The following is a 20,620-nucleotide window of genomic DNA, read 5'->3' on the forward strand; positions in this document are numbered from 1 at the left end:
GGAGCAAACCGGCCCTGGAACTAAAAACTAAGTGTTCTTAAAACAAGATGATGTTGGTCAGACCACCACATGACCAATTTCAGGATGCCTGTCAGAGCTGCCTGTGCTGTTCTGCACGTAGCCCCCGCTTCCACTTACACACCCCAGAAACTCGCCTTTAAAAGCTCTTACCCACTGGTCATCCTTGGGGGCGGGGGGTGTCAGCCTTTGGACACGAGTACCCCCTCCCCCCTCCCTTGGTTTGCCAGCCTCCAAAATAAAGCAAACTTTCATTTCCACCAGCCTTGCCTCTAGAGTATTGGTTTTAGAGCAGCAAGCAGCCAGACCCCACTTAAGGTAAGAGAATGCTTAGATTTAGGGAAGTCGTAAAATAAAATGAACATGAATTAAGTTCCCCTGCCTTCTGTATTGATAGATTGGGATTATTACGTCTTTAATTCTTAGAATATTAAGAATGTAATTAAAATAGAAGTTGTCAAACTATGCATTTGTTTTGATAGACATGAAGTTTCATGAAAATGAGGGTGTTATGAGTTGAATTGTGTCTCCCCAAAAGATGAAGTCCTGACCTGTGGAATGTCAGAATGTGACTCTTGGGAATAAGGTTATGTTAGATGTAATTAAAGTAAGGTCATGCTGGAGTAAGGTAGGCTCTTAATCCAATATAAACTAGTGTCCTTAGAAGAGAGGCAGAGACACACAGGGAGAGAGAAAATGGCCATGGAATGATGGAGGCAGAGATTAGAGTGATGCATTTGTAAGCCAAGGAATGTCAGAGGTTGCTAGCAAACACCAGGAACTAGAAGAGGCAAGGAAGGATTCTGCCCGGAGTCTCAGAGGGGACATGGCCCTGCCAACCCTTGATTTTGGACTGATGGCCTCGAGAACTGTGAGACTATAAACTTCTGTTGTTTTAAGCCACTCAATTTGTTTCGGCACCCTAGGAAATTAATACAGAGTGTAATTTGTAAATTAGGCATTGAGGAATAATTTTATCATGATGGTGTGTGCTGTTAGTGAGAAAAGATTACGTAAAATCTACCAACACAGTAACTTTATTGCCAAGTATTCTTTAAGTCACTTATTTGATCCCGTTTAGGTTAGCTGTGTATGTGTTGTGGTGTAATCAATCAGTAAAATTCACCTCCAGTTCTAAAACCAGATCAAGTCTACTTCACTGAATTATGTTTCTGTAAGTAGGCTTTTGTAACATTTTGACGACATCGGTCCAGATACTATGAAAAGCAGTGAACCAGTGTAATAGCAGCTTTTTTTGTTTTTGTTTTTTAAATTTGGAAGGTATCTAAGGTCAGCACTGTTAGCTACTTCTCTAATAGCCTTTTCTTCCCTTCTTTTTGCTTGATTTCGTTGTGGCCGTGAACTTCAGGAGCTGAATCATGGTTGATGTACACCAGTGTTTCTCAGAGTGCTTCTCCGATCAGCAGCGCCAGGTTTATCTGCTGTATCGTCAAGGATACACTCAGGAGACAGAAACCACACAGTGATTTGGTAGGGAAGGTTTCATATGAAGAATTATTCCTAAGCATAAAGAGATTGGAGTAACGAGCGGTTGCCTCATAAGAAGTAAAGAGAACTCTAAAGGATAGAGGAATAGCCGATACGAGGAGCAGCCCCATTCCTGGGGCTAAGAGGGCACTCAAGGGAGAAGCCACTGTACTATCCATCTATTGCTATGTGAGAGATGATCCCCAAACTTAATAAGTTAATAAACATTTATTATCTCACATAGTTTCTGAGGGTCAGGAATCCAGTTGCTACAGCTTAAAGCCCAGTTGGCTCGTTGTGATTGGTTGTCCTTAGGTTTTGCTTTTGTAACCTTGAGGCATTTACAGGCTTAGGTTTTGGTTTGCTTACAGAGGCTGCCAAGGCAGTAGAGCCACCTCAGCCCAATGGTCTCCTTGTTTAATTAATCTAACAATACCCCTTTTGGTCACGCTGTCATACGTGAGAGATTGATCTCGAATGGTGTATAAGCGCCACTCTGGGTCACCATCAGAATTAAGTTGCCCTTGTCTCATTGTGAAACTCACAGGTTGTGGTGTCAGGTCCATGGAAGAATTGTTTTTGCTGTTCATCTCTTTGTTCACTTGTTTCTGTTTCTCCAAGAGCAGTGAGACCACCTGATGTACTGCTGACGGCTGTGAACATGCGTTTAAGACGGTTGAGAGAATGTAGCCCACCAGGGAGACTGATGGCGACTGTGAGGACGATAACACAGAGACTGAAGGCTAATCCTAAGCCAGGGCCCCCATGAACCAAACCAGTTGGTATCAAATAAATCAAAGAATATACCTGAAGGGATATCATCCTGTTTCAGCCAAGTAGCTTATTTGCTGATTTCTTACATTTGCTAAAATATCAGAGGGGTTGATCCAGGTACAGCAGGAAGTATTTGCTTTGGTGCACACTCCTTGTTTAGCCAGTAAGTGATCTAAGCAATTCTATTATCTAGAACCACCTTAGCAAGAAAGCCTAGTGACTCCTGTTGTGCAGCTGTGGCCTTGGCAGTAGATTCAGTGATAGTTGCCAGAGCTAAGGAGCATTATCTTCTTGTGCATTAGCAGAGAGAAAAAGCAAGTAGTGAAGTGGCAAAAGGAATGAAGGTTTTTATATTGGAGATGAAGATCTTGTTCTGGGATCTTGGGAGATGCCATCTGCTTCTGGGGAGGAACCTCCCTGGTCAATTTCACTTCAGATCTTCACCTGGTGTGCAGGTCCAAGAGTCCGGAGGAGCCCTTTTTAGTTGAGGGATGTGGATCTAAGATTCAGGGTCCTGAAATTTGGCTTCCATCTGGGTTTGAGGAGGGGCCCTTCAAGGAAGTTCAAGGGCAATCTTTGTTCTTAGTGATTCCAGATCAGAAAGGTGGGAGAAACTGGAAATATTATTGATAGTTTGGAGAGTCATAGCCAGGTATTTGAAGAAGCTAGAAGAATTCAGGATCCAGTCCAGTTTACAGGTATATAGCAAACCTCAAAGACAATGAACAGGACTAAAATCTGATATGCACATGGTTGTGTTACAATTTTCTACTGAAACATAATTTTTTTTCTCTACAGTCACCCTCATTTCTATTAAAGATAATCAAAGTAAGGCTAATTTGTTTGCAAAATAAGTCATCTCATTAAACTTGGCCTGTTTTAATGAGGGGACCTCCTGGGGGCTGTCAAGGGTCTCCTTCAATTTCCTCTTCTGACGGCGGAACTGTCAAAAGATAAACTGAGGCATATTACAGGTGTTAAGAGCTTAGTGAGCACAAATGGATTTGAATCAGGCAGCGCCAAGCTGGAAGTGGTTAGGAGCATTTTTCCGACGAGCCAGGGGAACAGTGAGGGGGTTGGGGCACTGATCCTCCGGAGAGTCGAATGTCCCCATAACTTAATTCTGCATAGGTCGTTCCTCTGTACTGAATTTCTTCCATATCTGTGGTTCCTTATCCATGGATTCAACCAACTAGGGATTGTGTGGTACTGTAGTATTCACTGTTGAAAAAAATCCCCATGTGGGTGGACCCAAGCGGTTCAACAAACCTGTCTTCCTTAAGGGTCAGCTCTGTAGAAGAAGTGTGGAAGCAAAGCAAGGGCATTCTTGACTGGCTGTAGCTTAAAGCCTAGCTGTCTGTGGTTGGTTGTCCTTGGTGTTTTGATTTCATAACCTTGAGGCATCTACGGGCTCAGGTTTTGGTTTGCTCACTACACTGCCAGGGCTTTGGAGCCACCTCGGTCCAGTGGCTTCTGCTAATGAATCCAACAGTGGGGCTTTGCCAGGCTAAAGGGGAGCGCTGCGTGAAGGGAAAGGCAGGGAGTGGAATCTGACTGCAGAGGAGGGAGCGTGAAGAACACTGGGTGGTAACGGGGCTGAAAAGGTAGATTGGAGCCAGTTCTAAAGGACTTGATGGGTCCTAAGGATTTTAAAACTTTTTCCATACAAAAATGAAGATAAAGAGAATTTTTACTTGGAATCTATAACTTGACATTATCTTGAGTTGTTGGAAATTCTTCATTTTATACTTTTTCACTTAATTTTCTGTATTTTTGCTTTTCACTTCAAAATTTGTTGAATGTCATACTATATCATGGAAGCCTAAGGAAATAGCACTTTTCAGTTGCCCAGAAAATACATGGGGTCGGCCAAAAAGTTTGTTTGGGTTTTTTGGTAACATCTTACGGAAAAACCCAAACGCACTTTTTGGCCGACCCAATAATTTTTCTTTCGTTCAGATGAGCTAAAATGGGGGTGAGGGAGGGAATATACTCTACAGCCTTTCTCCTCAAAGTGAGATTTGTGGACCCAAAACATCAGCCTTTCCTGAATGCTTGTTAGAAGATGCGGCTTCCACCCTACACCTAAAGAACCAGAACCTGCATTTAACCAAATTCCCAGGTCAGACAGTCCATATGCCCATTATATTGGAGGAGCACTGCTCTACCTAGAGCTTGTTGAATTTTCTTTTAATTTTAACCTCCAGCCAGTTTTCAGTTCCTGATATGGAAAGATATTGACATAAAAGCATAAGGGGAAGATTATGTAGGGGAGACTACAAAAATATTGCAAATCAGCATTTCCCGTCTGTTGGGAATGACGTGGAGTATAGAGCAGGTGAGAACTTGGATAGACCTGGGTTTGACTCCTACTTTTCTGCCACTTATTAGCTATAGCCTTTGGGCAAGTAATGTGGGCAATGATAGTACCTTCCTAATAGATTATGACTATTTAATTAATGCATTTAAACACTTAGAACAATGCCCATTAACATAGGATAATAGCATTTATCTCATCAGCTTGTAGTAAACGGTTAAGTTGAAAAGGTAATTGAAATTCTTAATATAATATATTGGTTGAAAGTTGATAATAATATAGTTGTAGAACAACCCATTCCTCATTAGGTTGTTATGGTGTTTAAGTTAATACATTTGGAGCACTCAAAAGGGTGCCTAATACTGATACAATTAGTACCTTGTTACACATAATTACTAATATATAGGTAAGTAGTTTAAGAGTTCAGTTAATGATAGCTATATTAGCATTATTATGTATCCTGTTTTTTGTCACTATAGCATACAATGTGATAATGAAAAATTGCTTAAAGGTTTATATCTTTAGCGGATTATAAAAAAATATTGCATATCCTTTACTTTTTCCTTCTTAGAGAAATGCTTATTCTTGTGTCTTTTCCTTCTGAGGAAAATATAGGCAAACATGCAGTATTCATGTGGGTATGTTCTCAGATTTCTAAATTCCGTACCATACTTTCCTCACTCACATCTCTGCAGTGGGGACACTAACACGCTTGCTGATGGTGGGGAAGGTGAAAAGGATTATTGGATGTTGGAAAGTCAGCTAAACTCTCTGCCCACAGTTCTGTCAACTCGTGCTCTTTTTATTGGGGCCTCAGCAAAATTGAAAATTGTTGTATATCATGACATGGATCTTCAGATTTGCCTGCTTATGCTTGAACCCCCAAACAGGAGCTCTGAAGGTTTAATCCGTGGTTAGTGAGGGCTGACTGATTCATTTTTGTTTCTCTTCCCCACTTGACTCTTAGAGACAGGAATTTTTTCTTACCTATGCTTGAATTATTATTATTATTTTAAAAACTATCTCCACACTTGATACTGAGCTAGGACAGAATAGATACTTAGAATGTTGAGTGAATAAGTGTACTGAAATAAAAAACTTTTTTTTATTAGAATCATTTTTATATATTATTTAATAGCATCATTTTATCTTTAAAATCTCTTCTGTATCTAGAATGTTATATGAGTCATGACCTAGGTCCTCTAGACAATCTTCTAACCTAATATAAGACTGTGTAATATACTTCATGGGTGTCCCAGGTGAGGCCTATATTCTGTAGGGTGGCCACCTAGGAGTCTGCTAGGGCCAGAATAGGTTTGAGCCAATTCTACTTGAATAGAATTGAATATAACAAACTGAGTTTCCTTTTCGGAAAATGTTTCTGTTCCCTGGATTTTAGCTAATACCGTGCAACAATTGTTTAATCAAAAATGAAACCCAGTTTTTCACCGAGAGCTTTCCAAAAATAAATATAATTTGACCACAAAGTCCTATTAACCTTATAACTATAATTGTGTATGCTTTGAGCCCTTATAATCAGTTTATTAATATACCATTACTAAGCAACTGTCCTTGGTTCTTTATGGCAATTCCAAACTTCTTTTGTGGTTATGATATATATATCCCCTACAGAGTATACACAGCAGATTATCAATTAATTTTTATGACACAAAATAAGTATATCAGAATTGGACAGATGTATGTGTTTAGGATATGTAGTCTAGAATATTTTCTATTAATAGCGTTACTGAGTTTGAAACAAGAAAAACAGAAACAGACCTGATTATGTAAATATATACCTATTTTTAAAAGAATGAACTATTTTCAAACATCTAATCAAACAGCATTTCCTTGACACACATTGAGTATAGGTAATGATCCTTCTTCTGTTTATTGAAAATACTGCTAGTGAGGGTAGATGTTCCCCCACCATCTAATTCTTTTTTTTCTTTTTTTTTTTTTTTGCCGTACGCGGGCCTCTCACTGCTGTGGCCTCTCGCGTTGCGGAGCACAGGCTCCGGATGCTCAGGCTCAGCGGCCATGGCTCACGGGCCCAGCCGCTCCGCGGCATGTGGGATCTTCCCAGACCAGGGCACGAACCCATGTCCCCTGCATCAGCAGGCGGACTCTCAACCACTGCGCCACCTGGGAAGCCCCACCATCTAATTCTTTACTGTCAAAACATACAACTTTTTCCCCCTTTTCTCCTTTAGTAATTCACTTTGAGGTAATGATTGGGGTACTTTTGCTTATGCATTTTTGTTTGAAAATAAAGTGTTAGAAAACCAAGCCCACCTACTTCATATGTGTAAACTGTCACAGAGCATCTTCCCCTGGGAGATCTGAGATTACAAAATATACTTTCCTCAACCTGTGCCCTGGATTAAAAAGATTTGTTAAAACCTTTCCTATGAAAGAATTACTTGCTGATGTGTATATATGTGCCTGTGTATACGTATACTTGTCATTACTGGTATCTATATATTTGCACATATTCTGGAGTGTATAATCTGTGTATCGCACATACACAAAATGTGGGTTAAAAAGCTATTTTTATTATCTTTAAAAATGTAGACAAGTCATTGTTAGCTTTAATTTCTTTGTCTATAACACGGGGATGATAATGTTGTTATAGGGTTATCCGGATTGAATTAGATAGAGTGTCACAAGTGCCCACCTATGTGAGGAGTATAATAAGTGATTTTATTCACAAGCTCTCCTGGTGCATTATTCAAACTCAGAAGTTTGGTTCACAAATACCTGTTCCAAGCATTACCTTTTGCTTTAGGAGTTATTTATTTGTGCATGTTAAACACCTATTTTGAGAGTTTCCACTCTCTATTTGAAGTTAAGATCATGAATTTTAAAGTTAATGATCAATCTCTTTTATGATTTCTGTATTTTTGTATTTTAGGGTTGTATTTCCTCAAACACAGCTTTCATTTAAAAAAATACAGAAAAACATGTAAGTATTAGAAATACCAACATCGTTTTGCTTTATAGCACTTTGGGGCATCCTTGTTTGGGAAAATTGCCTAGTATGTAGGAAAAGAATATTTTCTTTCTAATTGCAGTGCAATTACTAAAAATTAATCTTTGAGTCAGAGAAAAACCTCCCAAATTCTTTAGCTACTCGTTCTGTTTCTGTGCTTTGTGGAAGATGTGTATTGTATTCATATGGTGTGATTGAGTGAAAGCTGTAGTAAGCCTTTCAAAAATTTAAAGGTAAACTGTAAATAGAGAATCAAGCAAAGATTTTCACAACAAGGGCTCAGCATAGGGAGGCCCAGGAACTTTCGAATTAGACAGTCTAGCTACAGCCCCAAAAGCTCAGTCTCTTGTTGTCTCATGGGACCTTGGGCTGGCCTCAGGTTTCTCACCTAAAAAACAGAATCATTCAGTAATGTGAAGATGAATTGAAATGTCACATAGAGCACTTAGTGCTAGGCATATGGTAAAGTGCTCAGTAATTATTAATTATCTTTATAATAATACCATTATTAAATGAGATTAACCAGTTAAAATTTCTCCAAATAGAATTACAGCATAATAAATTTTTTTCTTTGTTCTTGAGACTTTGGTTCCAACATCAACAAATTAGAAATCTCTTTGATGACAGAGAGTTAGAAAATTAGGAACTAGAAAAGATACCTTAAAGCGAAGGCAGAGAAATTATTTTCACAATGGAATTTTGTCAAGTATTAAAAGGAATTAGAGTGAGTAATCGTAAGCCTTAGAACTATACTCCAGTATCATTTATGAGGAATAAAGCATATGCTTTGGAATAAAGTTATCATGCCAGAGCTAAAACTGTACATGAATGTGTTAGGCCTGCATTCAGCTACAATAAACAGAAGACCCAACTTGGAAGTATCTTAGATTATTTTTCCTGTATAACAGGAAGTCTAGAAGTCGGCAACTCTTGGTGTTGATTCATTTCAGGATTTCTGCAGTTATGTTGGTCTTTCTCTCATTTTTTTGTGCTATAGTGTAAGATGGCTGCTCTAGTCCCAGATTTCTTGTCCAATTTTACAGTAGGACGAAGGGAGTTAAAAGAAGGGAGTACCAGCTGTATCTTTCTCTTTTATCAAGAAAAATGAGAACCTTCCAAGAGCCCTTAGAAGACTTGCACTTACATCTCACTGGTTAGAACTCTTGTCATATGGCTGCCCCTGGTCATAAGGCAGTCTGGGAAAGCAAGTAGCTCATCTGGGGTTGGATGCATTGCTGCTGTGAATCTAATCAGGATTCTCATAAGGAAGGAGGGTGTCCTGCAATAAGTGTGGGCTAGGTACTACTACCTTATGGGTTCTGCCACACCAGGTAATGAAGTGGTAGTACTCTAGTTTTTTTCCTTCTCATGAAAACTATTCTGTATCTCTTTGATTAATGGTGGAAACCAAAGGTCAAGACACAGGAGGCTTACATTACTAACTTGGAGTCAAAAAGTTATTAAACAGTTGGATGGAGAATCAGACATCTGTCCTCTTTGACACATAACAGCAGTACATGTTAATTTTTCTGATCCATGAAAACAGGATATCTTTCTATTTGTTTATCTCTTCACTTTCTTTCATCGGAGTCTTACAGTTTTCAGAGTACAGCTCTTTCACCTCTTTGGTAAAATGTATTCCTAAGTATTTTGTTGTTTTTGATGCTATTGTGATGAGACTGTTTTATTTCTTTTTCTGGATAGTTTGTTGTTCGTGTATAGAAACAACTGATTTCTATATATTGATTTTATATCCTGCAACTTTACTGAATTTATTGGTTAGTTCTATCAGTTTTTTGGTTGAGTCTTTAGGGTTTTCTGTATATAAGATCATATCGGTAAATATAAACGGTTTTACTTTTTCCTTTCTGATTTGGATGCCTTTTATTTCTTTATCTTGCCTGATTGCTCTAGCCAGGATTTCCAGTACTGTGTTGAACAAGAGTGCTTAGAGTGGCACCCTTGTCTTCGTCCTGATCGTAGGGGAGAAGCTTTCAACCTTTCACCATTGAGTATGAAGTTAGCTGTAACCATATAGTAAGTATATGGCCTTTGTTATGTTAAGGTGTCCTCCTTCTATTCCCAATTTGCTGAGAGTTTTATCGTGAAAGGATGTTGTATTTTGTCAAATGCTTTTTCTGCATCTATTGAGGGGATCATATGATTTTTATCTCTTGTTCTATTAATGTGATGTGTCACACTTATTGATTTGCATATATTGAACCATCTTTGTATCCCAGGGAAAACTCCCACTTGATCATGGTGTAAGATTCTTTTAGTGTATTTTTGAATTCATTTTGCTAATATCTCGTTGAGAATTTTTGCATCCGTGTTCATCAGGAATATTGGTGTGTAGTTTTTGTTTCACATAGTGTCCTTGTCTGGCTTTGGTATCAGGGTAATGCTGGTCTTGTATTTGGGAGTGTTCCCTCTTCAATTTTTTGAAAAAGTTTGAAAAAGGTTGGTGCTAATTATTCTTTAAATGTTTCATAGAATTCACCAGTGAAACCATCTTGTCTGGGGTTTTCTTTTTGGGAGATTTTGTATTATTGATTCACTCTCCTTATACATTATTAGTTTACTCATACTTTCTATTTATTCCTTTTAAAAGATATTTATTTATTTATTTGGCTGAGCTGGGTCTTAGTTGTGGCATGTGGGACCTTTAGTTGCAGCATGTGAACTCCTAGTTGCAGCATGAATGTGGGATCTAGTTCCTCGACCAGGGATCGAACCTGGGCCCCCTGCATTGGGAGCACAGAGTCTTAGCCACTGGACCACCAGGGACCACCACTGGACCACTATTTCTGATTTGGCCTTGGTTAGTTGTATGTTTCTAGGAAATTATCCATGTTTTTTAGGTTATCTGTTTTGTTCGCATATGGGTTAATCTGCATATAACTTACAGTCAGCCCTTCATATTCTCGAGTCTTCCACATCCCTGAATTCAACCAACCATGGACCATGTAGCACTGTAGTATTTACTACTGAAAAGTATCTGCATATAAGTGGACCCATGCTGTTCAAGGGTCAGCTGTATTTCTGTGGTATCACTTGTAATATCTCTTCTTTAGTTTCTGTTTTTATTTATTGAGTCTTCTCTTTTTCTTAGTTTAGCTAAAGGGTTTGTCAGTTTTTTAAAAAAATCTTTTAAAGAAACAGCTCTTAGGGACTTCCCTGGTGGCCCAGTGGTTAAGACTCCATGCTCCCAATGCAGGGGCCCAGGTTCAACTCCTGGTTGGGGAACTAGATCCTGCATGCCACAACTAAAAGAGCCCACATGCCGCAACTAAAGATCCTGCATGCTGCAATGAAGATCCTGCATGCCACAACTAAGACCTGGTGCAGCCAAATAAATAAATGAATATTAAAAATAAATTAACTAATTAAAAACAGCTCTTAGTTTTGTTAATCTTTTCTATTATTTCTCTAGTTTCTATTTCATGTATTTTTGCTGTGATCTTTGTTATTTCCTTTTTTCTGCTAACTTTGAGCTTGGTTTATTCTTTTTCTAGTTCCTTGAGGTATAAAGCTAGATTATTTATTTATTTAAGATCTTTCTTTTTCCTTACTGTAGGTATTTATCACTATAAACTTCCCTCTTAGAACTGCTTTTGCAGCATCCTATAGTTTTGGTAATGTTGTGTTTCTATTTTCATTTGTTTCAAGATATTGTCTGATTTCCCTTTTGATTTCTTTGACTCATTGGTTGTCCGGGAGTATGTTGTTCAATTTCCTCATATATGTGGATTTTCCAGTTTCCTCGTTGTTGATTTCCATTTTTATACCAGTGTCAGTAAAGATACTTGGTATGATTTGAGTCTTTTGAATTTGGTTAAGACCTGTTCTGTGCCCTGTTATATGATCTATCCTTAAGAATATTCTGTGTGTACTTGAGAAGAATGTATATTCTGCTGTTGGATTGAACGTCTTATATATGTCTATTGGGTTCATTTGGTCTAACATATGGTTCAAGTCCAGTGTTTCCTTAGTGATTTTCTGACTGGATGACCTACCCATTGCTGACAGTGTGGTATCGAAGTCCTCTATTATTGTTGTATTGTTGTCTGTTTCTCCCTTTAGCTCTGGTATTATTTGCTTAATATATTTAGTTGCTCTGGTGTTGAGTGCATATGTATTTCCGATTGTTAATGTCTTCTTCAGAGGAGTTGACCCCTTTATCTTTATATAATGACCTTTGTTTCACGTGACTGTTTTTTACTTAAGGTCATTTTGTCTGGTATAAATACAGCTACCCCTGCTTTCTTTTGGTTTCCACTTTGTGGAATGTCTTTTTCCATCCTTTCACTTTGAGCTATGTGTGTTCTTAAAGCTGAAGTGAGTCTTTTGTAGGTAGCATATAGTTGGCTCTTGTTTTTTATTCATCCAGTCATTCTTTGCCTTTTGATTAGAAGTTCAATCTACTTATATTTAGAGTGATTATGGATATGTAAGGACTTACTAGTGCCATCTTTTTAATTGCTTTCTGGCTGTTTTGTAGTTTTCTTGTTCCTCTTTGACTCTTGTTGGATTCCTTTGTGAATTGGTGATTTCCCACCATTGTATGCTTCTGACTCCCTCGTCTTTATCTTTTGGGAGTCTACTCAAATATTTTGCTTTGTGATTTTCATGAGATACGTAAAACATTTTATAGCTATAACAGTCTATTTTACTCTGATAACAGCTTAATTTTAATCTCATACGAAACATCTACCCTTTTACTCTTCCACCTTTTATGGTTTTTTATGTCACAGTTTGCCTCTTTCCATATTGTATGTTCATCAGCGAATTATAGTAGCTGTAGTTACTTTTGATACTCTAGTTCTAATCTTTATACTAGTGTTAAGTGTTAACACACCATCATATTGCAGTGTTCTGAATTTGATTTTATATTTATCTTGATCGGTGTATTTTTTATGTTTCACATTACTAGTTAGCCTCCTCTCATTTCAGCTTGAAGAACTTCCTTCAGCATTCCTTGTTAGATCTAGTGATGATGAATTACCTCAGCCTTTGTCTGGGGAAGTCTTTATTTCTCCTTCATTCCGGAAGGGTAACTTTGCCACAGGGAGTTTTTTGGTTTTGTTTCTCTTTTTTTTAAATTTTTGGCCACGCCGCACGGCATGCAGGATCTTAGTTCCGCAATCAAGGATCGAACCCGTGCCCCTGCAGTGGAAGCACAGAGTCTTAACCACTGGACCGCCAGGGAAGTCCCCACATGGAGTCCCCAAATGGAGTATTTTTTATTTTTTTATTTTTTGTTTCATCACTTTGAGTATATCATCCCACGTTCTCCTGGCCTGTAAGATTTCTGCTGAGAAATTCACTGATGTCCCATTGGAGGTTCCTTTGTAGGTTACAGTCTTCTTTTTTTCTTGCTGTCTTTAGGTTTCTCTTTTTGTGTTTGATTTTTGATAGGTTTATTACAGTGTGTTTTGGAGAAGGACAATTTGGGTTGAAGTAATGGGATAATCTGTTTATTAACTTCATGAACTTGATGTGCATATCTCTTCCCAGGTTTGGAAAGTTCTCAGCCATTATTTCTTTAAATAAGTTTTCTGCCCCTTTCTCCCTCACTTTTCCTTCTGGAACTCTAATGACTTGGCTATTGGTTTTTTCAGGATGTCTCATAGATCGTGTAGGCTTTCTTCACTCTTTTTTATTCTTTTTTCTCTTCAGACTGGGTTCTTTCTAAGCTCCTGTCTATATTGTTGATTCTGTCTTCTCTTTGATCTGCCTGCTTTTGATGCGCTCTATTGCATTTTTCATTTCATTCATTAAATTCTTAAGCTCCACAATTCTATTTGTTTATTTTTCAGTGATTTCTATTTCTTTGTTAAATTTCTCATTTTCGTCACATACTGTTTTTTTTATTTCATTGAATTGTTTTTCTGTGTTTTATAGCTCATTGAGTTTCCTTAAAACAGCTATTTTGAATTCTTCATTGTGTAAATATTAGATTTTCACGTCTTTACGTTTGGTCACTGGAAGATTATTGTGATCTTTTGGTGATGTCATGTCTTCTTGATTTTTCATGTTCCTGGTAGAGTCCAAAACGGACCAGCGGGAGCTACATTCCTTTAATGCCCTGGGAATCTTATATGCTGCTATCTGACTTGCTCCCTCTCCCCAGACCTGGACTCCCTCTGTAATGCTCTGGATGCATTATGAGAAGTGAGAGAAATAGGTCTCTTCATCAGAGTCCTGCACAGATTTAGAAACCAGGCAGTCACTCAGTGGCTCTCCCTTTCCCCAGATGGAGAAATAACGGGCCATCTATTTAGCCATATGCTATACCTGAACATTAGGTGATGCCAGCAGAGACAAGCTGTTACTCTTACCCACTTGAGTGGACCCAAACTCCTTTTTTTCTTTTTCCTCCAATGGAGTGTTGGTACTTCTCCTCGGGAAATCTGGACTTCCACAAAGGCTATCTCATCCGAAGGCGACTGCCTAAGTCACTGTTCTGCCTGCACTCCAGACTGTAGCTGAGGGGCTGGAACCGATTCAGTCTCCTGTAGGTTTCACAGCCGGTACTGAAGTCTCTCTGCTTATTACCTAGTTCGCTAGTGGGCTAGCTTTGCCGTGGGTCCCTTGGTGTATGGTGCTGCATTCCACAACTCACACGAAGGCACTTCCGTTGGTGGATGGATGCCTAATTTTTGTCGTTAAAGGGGAAAACAAAAACACGGGATGTGATGTACTGCCATGATGTTGATATTACCCTGGTTTAGGTTTTCAGTATTTGTACTTATTAATTTTTTCCTGAATGTACACAAGAGGTTTCTGGATCAGAGACTTCTTATTTACTAGACAGAAAATAACCAGTGAGTGGTTCCCTCAGTCTCACGTCTTACCTCTTTGGCAGTGCAAGCCAGGTCAAATGTCCTACGTACACAAAGTCTGTATTGTAGGCAAAGAATGAAGAAAAACAAGTTTTCTGTGTTTTTATACAAGGGAAGGAGACAACTGTCTCTCCTTCCCTTTCTGAGAGAGTTTCATTGGAAATATCAAAGTCTTTGGAATATAAATAACTCTCTCTGTGAAAAGACAGGCCCGTTTGTCTTCAGTTCTATGACTGGGAAGGGTTTCCCTGCTCTAACTTCTCATCCCCTTTGAAATGTAGACACAGCCCTCCAGGGTTAAGTAAAACCTCCCCGTGGCTTTGACAATGTATACTATTGTAACTTAGTTCCTAAGGTTGCTTTTAGTCCAGAATCCCAAATTTCAGTAAAATTTGGCCTGAAAACCCTAACTGTCCAGTAACATGAAAATATTTTCCTTGCAGTCCCACAGAGGGATGTTTCTTTATGATAAAATCTGTCAGGAAGATCTAGCATTCCTAGATTTGTCTATGCCAAATAACAGAACTACAAGTACACTAAAGAAAAAAAAAGAATTAAAGGGAGAAACAGACAATTTCACAGTCACAACTGGAGATTTTAATACACCTCAGCAATTGATGTAACAGCTGGAGTCTTCAAAAATCATCAAAGGCAGAAAAATCTGGACAGCACTGTCAACTACATGTTTAAGAATACTGATAAATTTCCCTTGAGAAAGATCACCAGCAGTGAATAAGAATACCTGTTATCTTAGCTCCTGGCAGCCTTGGGAGTTAACATTTTAAAATTTTTTTATTATTTGTTAATCTGATAGGCAAACCACAGTATTTGTACTTACTTGCATTTCATTAATTGCTAAGTGATTGAACATTTTTGCATATGCCTGTCATTTGATTTTTTTCTTCTTATAAGGTACATTGATAATTTTAAGTGTATTTCTATATTGTTGTATAGTTTTCTTTTATTTATAATATTTTATATTGCACATATTTCCCCTTGTCATTGACTTTTAAACCATCTCATGTTTTTTAACTTAAAGAAATTAAAATGTTTGTGTAGTCAGATACATCTCTTTCCTCTTTTTTTGTTTTTTAGTTTTTTCCTTTGATTTCTGCAACTTATTTTTTGTGATTCTACAATACTTATGACTTAGAGTCCATATAGGGTATTCTAATTCTCCTTATGACTTAGAGTCCGTATAGGGCATTCTCTCATTTTAAAACTTACCTTGTAAAACCAAGGTAGACTCCCTCCAACCAATGAAACATTGAAATGAGCCAGGTAATATAATTTCTGTCTGTTTTTACAACTTAGGCTGTTAGTTACTACAACATTGTCCTATTCTTGTGCAATTTAATTTTATGTCTTCTTTTGGTTCTCAGATTATTAATAATTTCACAAGGCGGATCCAGACCAAAATCAAAGACCTTCTACAGCAAATGGAAGAAGGGCTGAAGACAGCAGATCCACATGATTGCTCTGCGTATACTGGTTGGACAGGTAAGCCTCTGGGATGTAAGTAATTGATATGTTTTATTTTTGGATTATGATATGTAAGCCTTGGATCTGAATTCTTCTTCTTTTAAAAGTCAAAGGTTTATACCTTTTAAAAGAAGTCTTGCGCTATCTTCATTGATGAGAAATTCTTTCTGCCTGAAGTTTGAATGGCATATGAGTTTGTATGTCATATTTTTGTAACATTAATTATCTGACCTAATTTATGGCTGTTTTTGAAAATGTGTTAAGATCAGCTTTTTTGTCTGCTTTTGGGTCTTTGATCTTTGCAACAAGATATATTTGTGTGATTTCTCTGGCCCGATACGTATGAACGATTTAACCTACTTTTTGTACTCATTTACATCATTTGTACACATAAAGATTTTGATTTTGATTCTGATAATAATAATTAAACAAGCAACCAGTAATACATTTCACATCAAAAAACTTAATTTCAAAATGAATTTGCCTTAACTAATCTTTACATTCTTTTTGTTATTTTACCATGTAGCCATAATATTGTCGTAGCTATTCAGGGAATATAAAAGAAATGAGACAGACCTGTTCTGAGGGATTAGACTGCAGTATGAGCATTGCTATCGTTATAGCCTTGTCTTGCTAAGTTTTTATAGTTTAGTCAGTGAACAGTATGGGCACAAGTGTACCTGTTGGAGTCACCAAGAGCTGGCACTTGTCTTTGCAGTGCACGCTCAAACTTGATGGCCCTGTCTTTTTTATTATTTGTGTTTATATTTGTACTCATTTATGCGATGCTTTATTTATTGTTTGCCTGTTATCAATACAGTAGTACACAGTAACATTAGAATTGAATTTTTCAAACTTTTATACCCAAACAGACAAGGAGCTAGTTCTCTTACAGAGCCAAAGAAACTTATCCTAAATGTAATTTTTAAAATATATTTTTATTTGGCTGTGTTGGGTCTTAGTTGCAGCACGCGGGATCTTTGTGGCAGCATGCGGGATCTTTAGTTGCAGCATGTGAACTCTTAGTTGTGGCATGTGGGATCTAGTTCCCTGACCAGGGGTCGAACCCGGACTCCCTGCATTGGGAGCGCAGAGTCTTAGCCACCAGACCACCAGGGAAGTCCCCTAAATGTAAAAGTAAATAGTTTTGGCTAACTTGAAGTAAAATACAGAGAATAAGGTTATCTTGAAAGAAAAAACAGTTATTAGTAGCACAGTTTTCCCCCTATAAAGTCTTTTACTTAAAGCATTTCTTCTTGTTGAAAAGGGGCTTTAACTCCATGATTGTTAGGTCCCAAATTGGCTGTGCATTGGAATTACCCAGAGAGCTTTATAATCAACAAAGACTGTCAGCCTCCACCCCAGGACAGTTACATCAGGAGCTCTGGGGGGAGGATTCTAAGAATCACTGTTTCTTAAAAATCCCCGGTTGTTGTCATTTTTTGGAATCACTGAGAGAGTCATCATGGAAGTATTTGGTTTGAATGATTTCAAATAATATTTAGGACTTCGGGGTTCATGTAACTGTGTGGAATCCACTTACACCCCTACCTCCCTGTCTTTTCTCCTTAAACTGTACTATATAAGAATAAATGAAGCACCCCAAATTTATCCCTTTAGCAAAAAGTGAGAATGAGAATATACACAAATAATAAGGGGTGAAAAACAAATAGCATCCAGAATAACTATGGAGAGTCACAGTGGCAGAGCCGGTGAGGAAAGACAAAGGATCCAGGGCTGGCAAAATCTGTCCCACCATTCCCCACTTTCCCAATTAACGAGTAGTTATTCCCAGAAGGAGTGAGACACACCCCGAGGGGGATCTTTTGAGGGCGTATCTAAGTGCAAAGTGGGCAAGTAATGCTGGACAAAGCAGAGAAAAAAGGTGTTTAGGGTATACAGGGAACAGGTTTTATTTTAGACTTTCTATAAAAGCACTATTCTGAAAAAAAGGGGATTAACTTACAAAGCAGAAGCTGCATTCCTGGTGGCACTGGCTAATGGTGTAGGTAAGGAGGGAAACAGCAATGATAGGGGCCCTCCTCAAACAAGAAAGAATATGAGACTCAAAGGAAATCTGGCTACCAAAAGTCGTCATTTATTAACTAAACTGTTCATCACTTACTAAGAAGAGGATGCCTTTCAGATTACAACTACCCTAACCATTTTCCTCTTCCTGTTAATAGTTGATCCAGAAAAATTTATCTGTTTTGAATTTAAGAAAAAAAATCTACAATTATTTACATAATATTAGGAAAAAGAAAATCAGATTTTGTCAGCAGAAGAAAACACACCAGGAAAATTCTACTACAAGATGGAGAAAAAGGGCAGTACTTTCAACATTAATTTTGTAAGTTAATTATGCAATATAGTCACAATGCAGAAATAAAGTAACTCAGAGAAGAGATGGCAAGACAGAAAGGTGATGTGAAATAAGAATTGACAGAACTAAGAAAAGAAATGAAAGGAAAAGGCAAAATCACTTCAGAAATGAGGACTAAATTGCAAGGAGTTGAAGAAAGAACTGGCACCGCAGAAAACACAGCAATACCATAAAAGGAAAAAAATCAAACTGGAGAAAAACTTCCAGTTTCTGGTCTGATGTGTAAGGAGTTTAGAAGTCACCACTTTGTCCTAAAAAGTTAAAAGCTGAACTAACTGAAAAATCAATAACTTTTCTAAGATCCGTCAGAGAAGTGGGGTTACATGACAAACGGCTGCACCAAAAATAGCAATAGACAAGGAGATTCAGAAAATCACAATTTACTGGAGCAGAGACCTACAAGGAGAGATCTCCACAGGAGCCAAAACTGTAATTGATTAATTGCTAGAAGCTCAGTGTGGGCAAATATGAGAGTTAAAAAAACTCTAGGAGGACCCAATCATAGGGAGGCACCCACACTTTTGTGAGGTTAACTTTGGAGTTATCCCAGGTCCTCAGTGTGAATATTGGAGAAAAATCCTCTCATGCCTCTGGTTGGGGGAGGGGAAAAGGAACCATTCTGAAATATGCTAGAGCATTCTGTTCTTAACAAGGCCAGCCTTCAGGAGAAACTGCTTTACCAGAACCTCGCCTCCTGGAGTTTTATCAGAAACTAACGTACCTGTAGGAAGGGTAGTAGCCAACTCCAGCTCCCTCTAGCCATTCTGTCCAACCTAAGGGGAAGAAGACACAGAAGCAGTGGTGGAGTTCATGGTCCAGGGGCACATGTTCAACAAAACACTGAGACCTGGTCATAGGACCATAGAACGCTTCCACTGCCCCACTCCTTACCACTCCATTACTAGAGGACTATTTGTTGCAGTTTCTTTTACCCAGTACATTATGTCCGCCTTTCAATAAAAAAATTACAAGACATACTGAAAGGCAAAAACAAACCAGTTTGAGGAGACTAAACAAACATCAGAACCAGAATGAGATATGGCGGGAATGTTGGAATTGTCAAACCAGGAATTTTTAAATACTATGATGATATGCTAAGGATTTAATGAAAAAAGTAGACAACACGCAAGAACCCATGGATGATGTAAGCAGAGAGATGTAAATCCTAAGAAGGAATTGAACATAAATAAATGCTAGAAATCAAATAAGCTATAACAAACGAAGAATTCCTTTGATGGGCTCATTTAGTAGATGAGACACAGCTAGGGAAAGAATCACTGAGCTTGAGGATATGGCAGTAGAAACTTCTAAAACTGAAAAAAAGCTGAAAAAAACCCCCCCAAAACCAGTATCCAAGAACTAGGGAACAATGACAAAAGGTTCAACACTTGTGAAATGGTAATACCAGAAGGAAAAGAAACAGAAAGAATCAGCAACAATATTGAAGCAATAATGACCAGGAATTTTTCCAAATTAGTATACACTAAACCACAGGTCCAGGAAGCTCAGAGAATACCAAAGAGGATAAATGCCAAAAACAAAGAACAAAAAAACAAAAAACCTGCATCTAGGCATATAGTATCCAAACTTCATAAAACCAAAGATAAAAAATCTTGTAAGAGATACATGCTCCCCAGTGTTCATTGCAGCACTATTTACAATAGACAGGACATGGAAGCAACCTAAGTGTCCATTGACAGAGGAATGGATGAAGAGGATGTGGTACATATATATGATGGAATATTAATCAGCCATAAAAAAGAATGAAATAATGCCTTTTGCAGCAACATGGATGGACCTAGAGATTGTCATACTCAGTGAAGTAATTTAGACAGAGAAAGGCAAATATCTTATTGCTTATATGCGGAATCTAAAAAGAACGGGTACAAATGAACTTACTTAGAAAACAAATAGAATCATAGATGTAGAAAACAAATTTATGGTTACCAGAGGGGAAAGGGGGGAGGGAGGGATAAATTGGGAGATTGGGGTTGACATATACACACTACTATGTATAAAACAGAGAACTAATAAGGACCTACTGTGTAGCACAGGGAACTCTACTTAATACTCTGTAATGGCCTATATGGGAGAAGAATCTAAAAAAGAGTGGATATGTGTATAACTGATTCACTTTGCTGTACAACTGAAACTAGCACAACGTTGTGAATCACCTATATTATAATAAAATTTTTTTTTAAATCTTGAAAGAACACAAAAAAACTGCCCTATTATAGAAAAGCAAGGATCAAAATTACACCAGACTTCTGTTCAGCAACAGTGTAAGCAAGATAAGAATGGAGTGAAATACTTAAAGTATT

The 20,620-nt window shown here is 38.0% G+C and overlaps 1 protein-coding gene across 3 annotated transcripts in view; it reads left to right on the top strand.

The window, feature by feature from the left end:
- The window catches only part of LANCL2 (LanC like glutathione S-transferase 2), a 55,674-nt gene that overhangs the window by 2,621 nt on the left and 32,433 nt on the right, over window positions 1-20,620 (top strand). For 2 of the 3 annotated variants that reach the window (XM_079931697.1, XM_079931698.1), the window contains exon 2: window positions 15,817-15,934. In XM_079931697.1, the coding sequence (XP_079787823.1) occupies window positions 15,817-15,934 (118 nt within the window). Of the gene's footprint in view, window positions 1-7,511; window positions 7,563-15,816; window positions 15,935-20,620 lie in introns of all 3 variants that reach the window. The other variant, XM_079931699.1, reaches the window with a different exon arrangement.

This window comes from Stenella coeruleoalba (assembly GCF_951394435.1).
Source record: "Stenella coeruleoalba genome assembly, chromosome: 9".
In the NCBI taxonomy this organism is placed as follows: Eukaryota; Metazoa; Chordata; class Mammalia; order Artiodactyla; family Delphinidae; genus Stenella; species Stenella coeruleoalba.